The sequence below is a fragment of the Phoca vitulina genome, unplaced genomic scaffold, assembly GCF_004348235.1.
Source record: "Phoca vitulina isolate PV1807 unplaced genomic scaffold, GSC_HSeal_1.0 scaffold45, whole genome shotgun sequence".
Classification (NCBI taxonomy): domain Eukaryota; kingdom Metazoa; phylum Chordata; class Mammalia; order Carnivora; family Phocidae; genus Phoca; species Phoca vitulina.
This window is the reverse complement of record NW_022589748.1, coordinates 2,097,930-2,108,226: the sequence shown is the minus strand read 5'-3', so window position 1 is coordinate 2,108,226 and position 10,297 is coordinate 2,097,930. Positions and strand designations below refer to the sequence as shown.

The following is a 10,297-nucleotide window of genomic DNA, read 5'->3' as shown; positions in this document are numbered from 1 at the left end:
GGCAAAGGTAAGAGCTGTGGGCCTCTCTTGCCTTCCCTCTTCTTGGGGATCCCAATATGGGTGGGGGAAAGGGAGATACCCCATTTATAGAGAGCCCCTGAGCCTCCTGACCGGGGTCCAGGAAGGCAGGGTCAAATTGCTATAAGAGGAGCCCCACCAAAGAAGAGAGTTAAGTCATTCCCTTCCCTCCATTTTATGTTTTGGCTGAGGAGAAAGTGGGAGCTCTCATTGAACTGGGCCCATGGTAGTTGATAACAGTTGAGGTTGATGGGTAGAGTCAGGCTCTAGGCTCCCAAGGCAGGACCACATTGTCAGAGTGGGTTCTCTCCCAGGCAAGAAGAGGGAACGGTAGGGTGAACTGAAGTTGTCATAGGAGGAGGGCTTCCTGGAGGAAGAGGGACAAGCCACAGCAGGCTCCCAGAAGAGATGGTCTGCAGAACAGGCTGGGTCACAATGGCCGGCACAGGACACTAGCATCCTCGCTGTGGTCACAGTTGTGGGCATCCCAGCGTATGTGAGAACAGAGCAGAAGAGCACTCTCGTCCCCACGGCACTTGACATTGTCCAGGAGGATAGGGCCTCGGCCTGGGCCAAAGTGGGCCTCGCCGGGGGCTGCCAGGGCCTGGCCACAGCCCAGCTGGTGGCACAGGACAGTGGCTGCTCGCAGGTCCCAGGCATCATCGCAAACGGTGCCCCACCTTTGCCCTAGGAAGAGTTCTACACGCCCCTCACACTGGTGAGCTCCGTTGGCCAGACGCAGGTGCCCTGGGGAGAGACAAGGATCAGGGCTTGCAGGGGCTGGCCCATGCCAGGCCACGAAGGGGTGGACAGAAGAGGCAAAGGGTGGTGGTTTGAGACACAGCATTGCCCTAGGGGCCGATGGATAAGGGCAGACAAATCAGATTAAAATAGGATGTGCAGCAGTCCAGACTCAGTCTCTGGACTGGAAGAATGTGTACCAGGCTTTGTGGGGGTGCTGTGCACATCCCAAGTGCTTCATGTCTGTTCTTAGTCCTCTGTTCATAATCCCAGACCCTCAGCCCCAGTGCTGCTCTCTAGAGACTGTGATTGTGTCCCCTGAAGTTCATCATCTCCTCTCATCCACAGATGTAAAAGTGAATTCTTTCATTTCTCTCTTCAGGAAGGAGCCACATTCCCTTATTTTGGTCCTATCCCTAGATATCTCTAAGGTTGCTCCCTTAAAACCCCCCTTTACCTCTTTCTGGACACCATATCCCGGACTAGCACAGAACAAAGATTCTCAAACCTGGTGCAAATCTGTTGAGCTGGATAACCTCAGGCTATGATCTCTCTCAATTCTGGTCCTTCCTATCCTGATGCCTCTACCTCCATCTTTGGGGGCTGTAAGCACCTACCGTCCCTTGGCCGAGGAGTGGGCACCCGGGTGGTCTCAGAACTATCCTGCTGGACTTGCAGTCCTAGCTCCTCTGGGCCTGGCTCAGCAAGGACAAAGAAAAAGAGGTGGCTGTAACATTAGGGAACATGTTCCTTGAGGCCAGGTTACCTCCTGGCCTCCCAAGGGAAGCCTGATTTAGGGGCAGAGTGGACCTTACAGGACCCTTAAAGACAACTGCTCTCTGCCAGTTGGATCAGAAATGGGGGTTGATGGAGCACCTGGGTGGCTCAGTCAGTTAAGTGTCCGACTCTTGGTTTCCACTGGGGTCATGGTCTCAGGGTCATGGTCAGGCTCCCCTCTTTCTCTCTCCCTCTGCCCCTCTCCCCCGCTCATGCTCTCTCTAATAAATAAATCTAAAAATAAATAAATAAATAAGGGTTGTGTTTCTTTCACCTTGGGACCCAAAGCGGAACCCTTTGTAGCTACCCCAAAGTTATTAGGCCCAGGGCACCAAAGGAGGATGAAGCTATCAATTCCCACACCAATCAATGAACAGCATTTTAAAATAGGTCAGACTCTACAAACACCCCTTTCCATTGATTCCTCCCAAAGGTCAGATGCTTGCTCCCCGAAAGCGATCAACTAACTCTCTCTGCTTACTAGAGCTTTGTGGGTCCTTGACTCAGCAGAGCGAAAGCTCCCCAGCCCCTCCCTTCACACAGATTTCCAGACTTTGTCCCCGGCTTTCCGCCTCTCCCCTGCAGCCCGCCCCTCACTGCCGCAGAGTGCGCGCCCTCCCCAAGCCCCACCCCACTCTCACTGCAGAGGGCGCTCCCTTCCCGGCTCCGCCCGCGCCGCGCAGCCGCAGAGCGAGTCGATGGGCGGGCTCCGCCTCCCTCTGCGGAGTGCGCGTCCTCTCCAGCCCCGCACACGGTGCCGTGCCGCAGAGAGCCCTCACGCATGACCCCGCCCATTTCTCAGAGCCCGCCTTGTCCCGCCCGCGCTGCAGTACGCGCCTGCGCGCGGCCCCGCCCATTCCTGGGAGGCCGCGCCGCGCTGCCCCGCCCGCGCTGCAGTACGTGTCTCTGCTGGGTCTCGCAGCGGCCTCACCTGAGCAGAGCGCGCCGGCATCTTCATGGTGGCCGCAGTTGTGCTGACCCCAGCCCAGGTGGAAGCAGTCGCTCAGGCGGGCCTCCGTTCCGGCGCAGCCCACGTTGTCCAGCAGCACGGGGCCGCGCCCGTAGCCGAAGTGGCCGAGGCCGGTGGCGCCCAACGCAGGACCGCAGCCCGCCTCGCGGCAGGCCACGCGCGCATCCGCGAAGTCCCAGTCATCGTCGCACACGGTGCCCCAGCCCCCGGCGTACATCACCTCCACGCGGCCGCGGCATGGGCCCGGGCCGCCCACCAGCCGCAGCCGCCCGCCTGCGGGGCGCACAGGCCCGCGGCCATAGGGGCTGGGCTGCGGCCGCTGGCTCCCAGAGCCCCAGCCCCACCCTCTCCCACCCGCAACAGAACCCTGGCTCTGCCACTTACTTTTCTTCCCCGCGGCCCGGGTAGCTGTGGTGAACAGTGCCGTCTCCCTGGAAGGCAGGGCACCAACTCCTGTAGCTGCAGAGACAGGGCATCTAGAGCATTTGAAGGGGACAAAGAGGCCTCTGGCCTGCAGCAGGGCACAGGGATGCCTATGAGATCCCCCAACTGTACCACACCTGAACCCCACACTCAGCCTCAATCCTAGTGTCGCCGTGTTGTCACGTGTAGTCCTCAGGAAACTTGGTTGGAATGAACCGAGTCCTATTTCCAGGCATTATCCTAATTTCAATTCCAATGATCGTTCCAGACCAAACTCCAAATGTGCTTGTAGCCTTCATTCAACCTCTAGCTCAACCCTCTCAAGGCCTCTCAATTTCCAACCTCAGCACCCACCCAAATTTTACCTCAGAGCTTTGAAGAAATCCCTTACTATCTCCTCCCACCTTCCTGAACTTTCCAGAGCCCTGGATTTCATCCTTGCTCCATCCGCTCATCGTTCTCTGACCACCTCTTTACCATCTGGCCAAAAGACCTGGTCGGCTAGCCAGGGCCCCCCTCCAATAGATCCAGAACAGCCTTTCTAATTCCCAGCCCTGCCTACCTTGCCCCTACCATTCCAGCCTAGAAGGCTGGGCTTCTTACCCCCTGGCTCCGTGTGCCAGGCCCAGTCCTCTCTTGTGGCCAAGGGTGGTAGTGCTGTGAGAGTCGGGGGGCCCAGCACTGGAGCAGGAGAGAAAGGAGCAGGGTCAGAGGCCAAGGTTCTGGTTCCTGGTCAGCCTTGGGCTGTCAGGGGAGGATGGGAGGGTCTCCCTGGAGAAGAGAGCAGATCTTACTTCCAGAGTCAGGGGCTCAACCCCCGCTGGGGTCCAAGGAGGTCTGCCCTACTTGACAGTGTTTGTAATTTACTTGTGGTGCACAAGTGTACACTCTACAGTTTATAAAGGGCTTTGGCAGATGTACTTTCATTTCTCTCCAATGTTTTCCAGAAGCCCAATGTGAGCCCACCAGGGAGGGCCATGCACAGTCCTAAGGGGCTTATAAAACAAGGTTCATTCCCATCTTACAGATAAAATAGGACTAGAAAGGGCAAGGGTCATGCTGGAGACTGTGCAGCAAGGTTAGCTGTGGCTTTGCCAGGGCTCAGTATGTGAGCATGGGTCAGGCTCTGCTTCACGGGGCCCAGCCTTTCCCATCTGTAAACTAGGAATGGCAGCCCCTGGTTTGCAGTGAGGCATGGGCAAACACTTTTATCTTGTAGAGTGGAGTCCATCTGTGAAGTGCCATTACTGGTCCTATTATTCCTATTTGCTCAGAAAAACTCTCAAAATGGGAGGACCAGGTGGGTGAAAATACTATTATAAGAGCATCCAGAATTAGAGAGAGCTGTGTACGCTATGTGAATCTGGGGCCATCCCTGACTACAGTGAGAGAATTCTGGAGTATCTCTGCTGCAATTCTAGAGTAATATTACTTTACTTTTTAGTATTCCATGAAGAGTACCTAGAAATTGCTAGAAAATTCCGGGGGCGTTCTTGGGGTACTGTTAGATAATTCTGGAGTATTGCTGGCACAATACTGTGAAACCTACCACAAAGACTACTGGGACTTTCAGAGGCACTTCTAGAGCAGTATTGAGACGTTAAAAGTAATTTCGGGGTCTTCCTGGAAAGCACCGGGGAGCATAGCGGCAGCCATCAAGCCACGCCCGCCCGCGTGCCTCAGAACACGGCCCCGCCCCCGCGCCCCGCCCCGCCCCGCCCCGCCCCGCCCCCAGCCCGCACCTGCGCAGAGCGCGCCAGCGTCCTCGTGGTGGCCGCAGTTATGCACACCCCAGCCCAGGCTTAGGCAGGCTGCCAGGCGGGGTTCGCCGCCTTCGCAGTGCACGTTGTCCAGCAGGATGTGCCCCGTGCCATAGCCAAAGAAGGCGTTGGTGGTGGCGGCCAGGGCGGCCCCACAGCCCAGCTGGCGGCAGACCACGGTAGCATCCGGCAGCCCCCAGTCGTCGTCACACACGGTGCCCCACAGGCCGCCGTGCAGGATCTCCACTCTGCCCTGACACGGGCCCGTGCCCCCCACCAGGCGCACGCTGCCCTCACCTGGTGGGGGTGGGGACAGGGAGCATCTCCCACAGGGCTCGGCCTCCCCCTCCAACACTGCACCTGACCCAGCGCACCCACAGTGCCTCAGGCCCTGCACGTGCCCACAGTGCATGGTGCCCCAGGACCTAAAACCCAGGAGAAGCGGTTCACCCAGTTACCCCAGGGCACTGCGGCCTCACAGTCCCAGATAGGGGGAGGTTTGTGGGATCGGGACAGACTGGCTTTGTGTTATTTCCTGCCTGAAACCAACCTTCCTGGCACTGGTCCATGCTCTCCTAAGCAATCCTAACCGCAGAGGACTTCCTTGCCTATTTATCTGTCCATTCTTTAGGGCACTTTCCATTTTCTTGTTCTACATCATTATCCACATTTCTGTACATATCTGACTTTCCCATTGGATTAAGCTCGGGTCCTCACCTCTCTCACTAAACTTGTGCTGACTATTTTTAATCATCCCAGGGGAATGGACTCCTCTTACCTCATCCAGACTGTGAGCAGCCTGGGGGGCTGTGAGGGGCAGGATGGGGAGGCAATGACCCAGCTCACCCATTGGCTATCCCTCTCTTCCCACTGTCAAGGGTAGATATGGGAGACTCCCCTTGGGGTCCTTCTCTTAAGACCCAGGTGGTCCCCCATGTTGCCCTTACTTACCTTTCCCATTCTGGGGAGTTGTAGGGGGCACCCTACTGGTGAACACTTTCCTTGTTGGGGGCTGCGTGGGCAAGAATTCTGGGAAGGAAGCAGGGTGGAAGGGAGGAGGATACATGGATCTTTCTGTTCTTCATCCTCACACCCACGGGTGTGTTAGCAGCAGGGCTACTGCTGGTACCTGCCATAGGGCCTCTGGCCACACAAAGGGTCAAAGCCAGGAACCCTGGGGTGTGAGAGGAGAAGGGGCCCCCTGAGTCCAGAAAGCAGTAGCTTCAGACGAGTTCTTTTAGTTCTTAGAGCAGCATCCCATTACTTGAGAACGTATTAGAAATGCAAATTCCCAGGCCCCACCCCAGACCTGCAGCATCAGAAACTCTGGGTTGGGGCCACAGTCTGTGTTTTAATGAGACCACCAGGGGGTTTTCTTGGAAAACTAGAACCATTACTCTCAAGGTCAATGCCTCTCAGCGATTTCTGCAGCAGCCCCACACCAAATGGACCTTGCTGCCAGTGTTGACCCCGCTTGTTTGATTTTAAAAATGGGGAGAGGCCTCTGCTGGAACAATCAAGGCCCTACATAGAAACAATAGTGCTGGTTTTCCTTTCAGCCAAGATCACACAATGAAGCAGAAGGACCACTGGGACCCTGACAACTAGGCTGGGGCTCTTCGCCAGCACTAAGCAGCGCCACCCCCGGCTTGGTCTTCCACGTGGAAGTCCCTTCATTCATCCAGCCTGCAGCCCTGCTGCCTGCCCTCCCCGGTCAGGGATCTCGGCTTACCGTCGCACAGGACAGCCACGTCTTCGTAGTGGAAGCAATTGTGAACGCCCCAGCCTCGGCTGCTGCACTGGCTCAGGGCGGCTTCCTGCCCGCCGCACTCCACGTTGTCCAGCAGGATGGGGCCTCGGCCTTGGCCGAAGGCGAGGGGCCGCGGCACGGGCAGCGCCAGGCCGCAGCCCAGCTGTCGACACACCACGTTGGCATCCACCACATCCCAGTCATCGTCACAGACGCTGCCCCAGGAGCCACCGTGCAAGACCTCCAGGCGCCCCCGGCAGCGGCTCGGGCCCCCCACCAGCCTCAGCTCTGTGGAGAGGGTTGAGCTGGCACCAGAGGGATCGCTTGGGCCTGACCTGCAGGACGCCCACCTTGCTGTGAAGTCATGGAAGCATGGGAGCCTTAGGATCAGTCCCTTCAGGACTTTATTTCTCCCTCTCTGTCAAATGGGGAGACTAGCACAATCCGTGTGGGGGCATCTAGAGTTATGGAGGACCTGTTAGCCATCATTCCCTGAGGATCTGTCTGAGCATCTGACTACATGGGGGGCAGGGCAGGGTGTGGGCAGGAGGGGCAGAGGCACCTACCTGGAAAGGGCAGTGGGGTGGGCTGTAGGGCACTGGCTGAAACAGAACAAAGAAGAGCATTGGCCCCTCTACCCCGTTCCCCGGGTGGCCTGGCCCTGGGAACATTGCCTCCCCTCCCCACATGGTCCTTACCATCATCCCCCACCTCTTCACTTCCCCTGCCTGCTCCAAGCTTCTGCTCTCTCCCCCAGACTGTCCCAGTGGGCCTCCTTGCTTCACCCCTCTCCCATCACCCTAGAGAGATCCGCCTGAAACAGGGGTCTGATTATCACCCTCCACTTTGAGGTTCCTCAAAGACTCTCCATTTCCCGCAGGAGTCCCAGACCCTGAGCTTTCTCTACAAAGCCTTCTAGTACCTTCTGACCAAGCTTCCCCTAACTTTTTTTTTTGAAACTTTTTTTTTTTTTTAAGTAATCTTTACACCCAAAGTGGGGCTGAAACTCACAACCCCTGAGATCAAGAGTCACACACTCTACCTACTAAGCCAGCCAGGCGCCCGCCTCCCCCCTGGACATCTTTATATCCCACCAGTCTTGTCTCTGGGTCTTTAACCCTGCAGTCTCCTCTGCTTGAACAGTTTTGCTCATTATGGCCCTGCACCTCCTTCCAGATACAGCTCAGAGCCCCCTCCCCTGGGACGCCTTCCTGGAACCATCAGCTAGAAGTGCTCTTTGTTTCCTCCGAATCCGTGGGCACCATCTTCATGGCCCTTTCTGGGCCTTCTGCCTGGTGAGGTGACCATGCCTGTCTCATCTCAGTGTTTCCCGTCCCCCACCCCAAGCCTATGACTGGGCAGATGGTCAGTAGCTCTGCCTTAAGTGTGTCAATTGGCTTTGGGATTCATTAGGAGATCCCCCAAAAGATTTACCTATACAAGACCTTCTGCTTCAGCCCTCATGTATGTATATGCCAGGCACTGTGCTCATCGCTTTACGTGGCCTGGCTCACTTAACCATTAGGACGACATAGGAGGTGGGTAGGATTGCGCACAAGGGGAACATCAGGTTCAGTGAGTTTAGGCAACTCGCTCAAGGCCACACAGCGAACAGGGAGTAGAGCCGGGATTCCAACCTAGACAGCCACACTCTTCTTCACCACACAATTCTGGGCACATGGCCTGAGAGGCGGGGAGGTAAACAGGGAAACTGGCCTAGTGTAGGAAATGGAAAACCCCATAACAACGCCTCGCTTATATGCAGGGTATTACAGTTTTCAGACACATTCGTGACACCTCCTAGAATTCTTACAACAGTCCTCCGAGGTGTGTACTAGTGTATCCATTTTACAGATGAAGAAACTGAGACTCAGTTTCTTCTTTCTCAAGTTAGGATCGTCCCTAGGTCGTTTGGTTCTATGTATCCCACCAGCTGCCTTTTGAACAGCCATTGCTGAGCCCACTCCTTTCCCTCCTTCCCTATTTCCAATGTCCCCTACCTGCCCAGACTCTGCATACATTGAGCCCTCACTTCCAGCACTCAGCCCTCCACTTCCCCAACGAAGACCCTTAGCTTGCATCTGGAAAGAACTATGGAGACCACCTCATTAACAAACCACATCCCACCATAATTTTACATCTGGGAAAACTGAGAGCCAGAAAGGGGAAGGGTCAGGGGTTCGGGGAGGGCACTCACCCAGCGGCAAGAAGAGGAGGAAGGACAGGGCTGGGGGGAGGGATGAAGGGGCCTTGCTCCTGTCTCCGGGCCTCCACCCCCTGCTCTTCTCTGCCGTCTGGGGATCAATTCGCATCTCTGCTTCCTTGTGCATCCAGCCGGGGGATGGCCTTTCAGAGGGTCCCATCAAGGGGCGGTGGAGGAATCACAGATGGAACATCTGGAATTAAAGATCCCCAGTCACTTCTTCCAGGTGGAAGGGGCCCAGCGAGAGCTTCAGGGGTTGTGTGACATTTCCGCTCGGATCTGGCATTCCAGAAGAGGCAGCAGCAGGGGCAACAGCTGGGACCTCTGGGAAGGATGGGGCACAGGACCCTAATGAGGAGCTAGGTCTGGCTGGAGCCGAGGGTGTGTGAGAGCAAGTGGCAGGAGACAAAGCTGGAGGGTTGCCTGGTCCCAGACCAAGACAGGCTCGAAGCTTGTGCTGAGGGCTCAGCGCATCCCAAAGCCCGGTGTTGGTTCCACTGATGGTAATCCACGTAATTTTAGTGGGCGATAAAAGAATGTTGACTCTTTTCCTTTTCTTCTTTTCTTTTTTTTAGAGTGCTTTCTCTTTTTGGCAAAGGCTTCTGGTTTTCCATTTATTTGGGGGCAATATAAAGTTTCTCTTTAAAGTTAATTTAAATCAGAAGAAATGAGTCAATTTAAGGGGAAAAAAAAATCAAGGAAATATGGTTCCCGTGACTCTCAAATATGCCAAAATGGTGAAGGGGTGGGAGAGTAGATGCCATTTGGGATGCTCTGCCCTTTCGGGGTAGGAAGCCCTTGAAGATGCTTTTTTAAGATTTGGATTGAGTAGGGGCGTCTGGCTGGCTCAGTTGGAAGAGCACGTGACTCTTGATCTTGGGGTCATGAGTTTGAGCCCCACGTTGGGTGTAGAGATGACTTAAAAATAAATAAATAAATAAATTTGGGGGGTGCCTGGGTAGCATAGTCAGTTAAGCCTCCGACTCTTGATTTCAGCTCAGGTCATGGTCTCAGGGTTGTGGGATCAAGCCCGAGTCAGGCTTTGCACTCAGCACAGAGTCTCCTTGTCCCTCTCCCCATCCCCTCTCAAATAGATAAATGGATAAAATCTTTAATTAATTAATTAATTAATTTTGGATCGAGGTATACAAGCCCCAAAGTGCATATATTGGAAGTGTAGAGCTCAGTGAACATTCACACCATGTAAGCAGCATCCCGGTAAGACCCCACGTTCCCTTTCCTGGCAGACCTTCAGCAGGAGTCTGATACAGTGCGTGCATAGTAGTGGGATGGTTGGGGGGAGATGGGGGTCTGGTTTAGTGGATGGGTCTGTTTGGGATATATATATAGATATATATATATTTTTTTAAATTTTATTTATTTATTTGACAGAGAGAGACACAGCGAGAGAGGGAACACAAGCAGGGGGCAGTGGGAGAGGGAGAAGCAGGCTCCCCGCTAAGCAGGGAGCCCGATGCGGGGCTTGATCTCAGGACCCTGGGATCATGACCTGAGCCGAAGGCAGACGCTTAACGGCTGAGCCACCCAGGCACCCCTGTTTGGGATATATTGAGAGGGAGATACCTCCCAAGAGGAGACAGCCCCCATCTCCCCCACCCACCCCAGGCTTGGCCTCTGTCCTGGCATACAAACAG

General features: G+C 55.4%; 1 protein-coding gene across 1 annotated transcript; it reads right to left on the bottom strand.

The window, feature by feature from the left end:
* Window positions 1-372: 372 nt before the first annotated feature.
* SSC4D (scavenger receptor cysteine rich family member with 4 domains) lies at window positions 373-8,802 on the bottom strand. The gene is made up of 10 exons (XM_032431219.1): window positions 8,637-8,802; window positions 7,006-7,041; window positions 6,422-6,727; window positions 5,641-5,718; window positions 4,672-4,986; window positions 3,533-3,610; window positions 2,891-2,965; window positions 2,468-2,779; window positions 1,377-1,454; window positions 373-765 (listed from the first exon to the last, which is right to left on the bottom strand). The coding sequence occupies exons 1-10, from the start codon at window positions 8,800-8,802 to the stop codon at window positions 449-451; spliced, it is 1,761 nt and encodes a 586-aa protein (XP_032287110.1). The 3' UTR covers window positions 373-448.
* Between the last annotated feature and the right edge of the window lie 1,495 nt (window positions 8,803-10,297).

What these genes read in the sequence shown, in the direction of transcription:
- SSC4D (XM_032431219.1), bottom strand. Translation starts at nt 8,802, where the DNA reads ATGGGACCCTCTGAAAGGCCATCCCCCGGCTGGATGCACAAGGAAGCA. An exon ending in CTGGCACACGGAGCCAGGGG is followed by an intron (nt 2,966 to 3,532) that starts GTAAGAAGCCCA and finishes CTGTCTCTGCAG; the next exon opens with CTACAGGAGTTGGTGCCCTG. An exon ending in CCGGGCCGCGGGGAAGAAAA is followed by an intron (nt 2,780 to 2,890) that starts GTAAGTGGCAGA and finishes TGCGCCCCGCAG; the next exon opens with GCGGGCGGCTGCGGCTGGTG.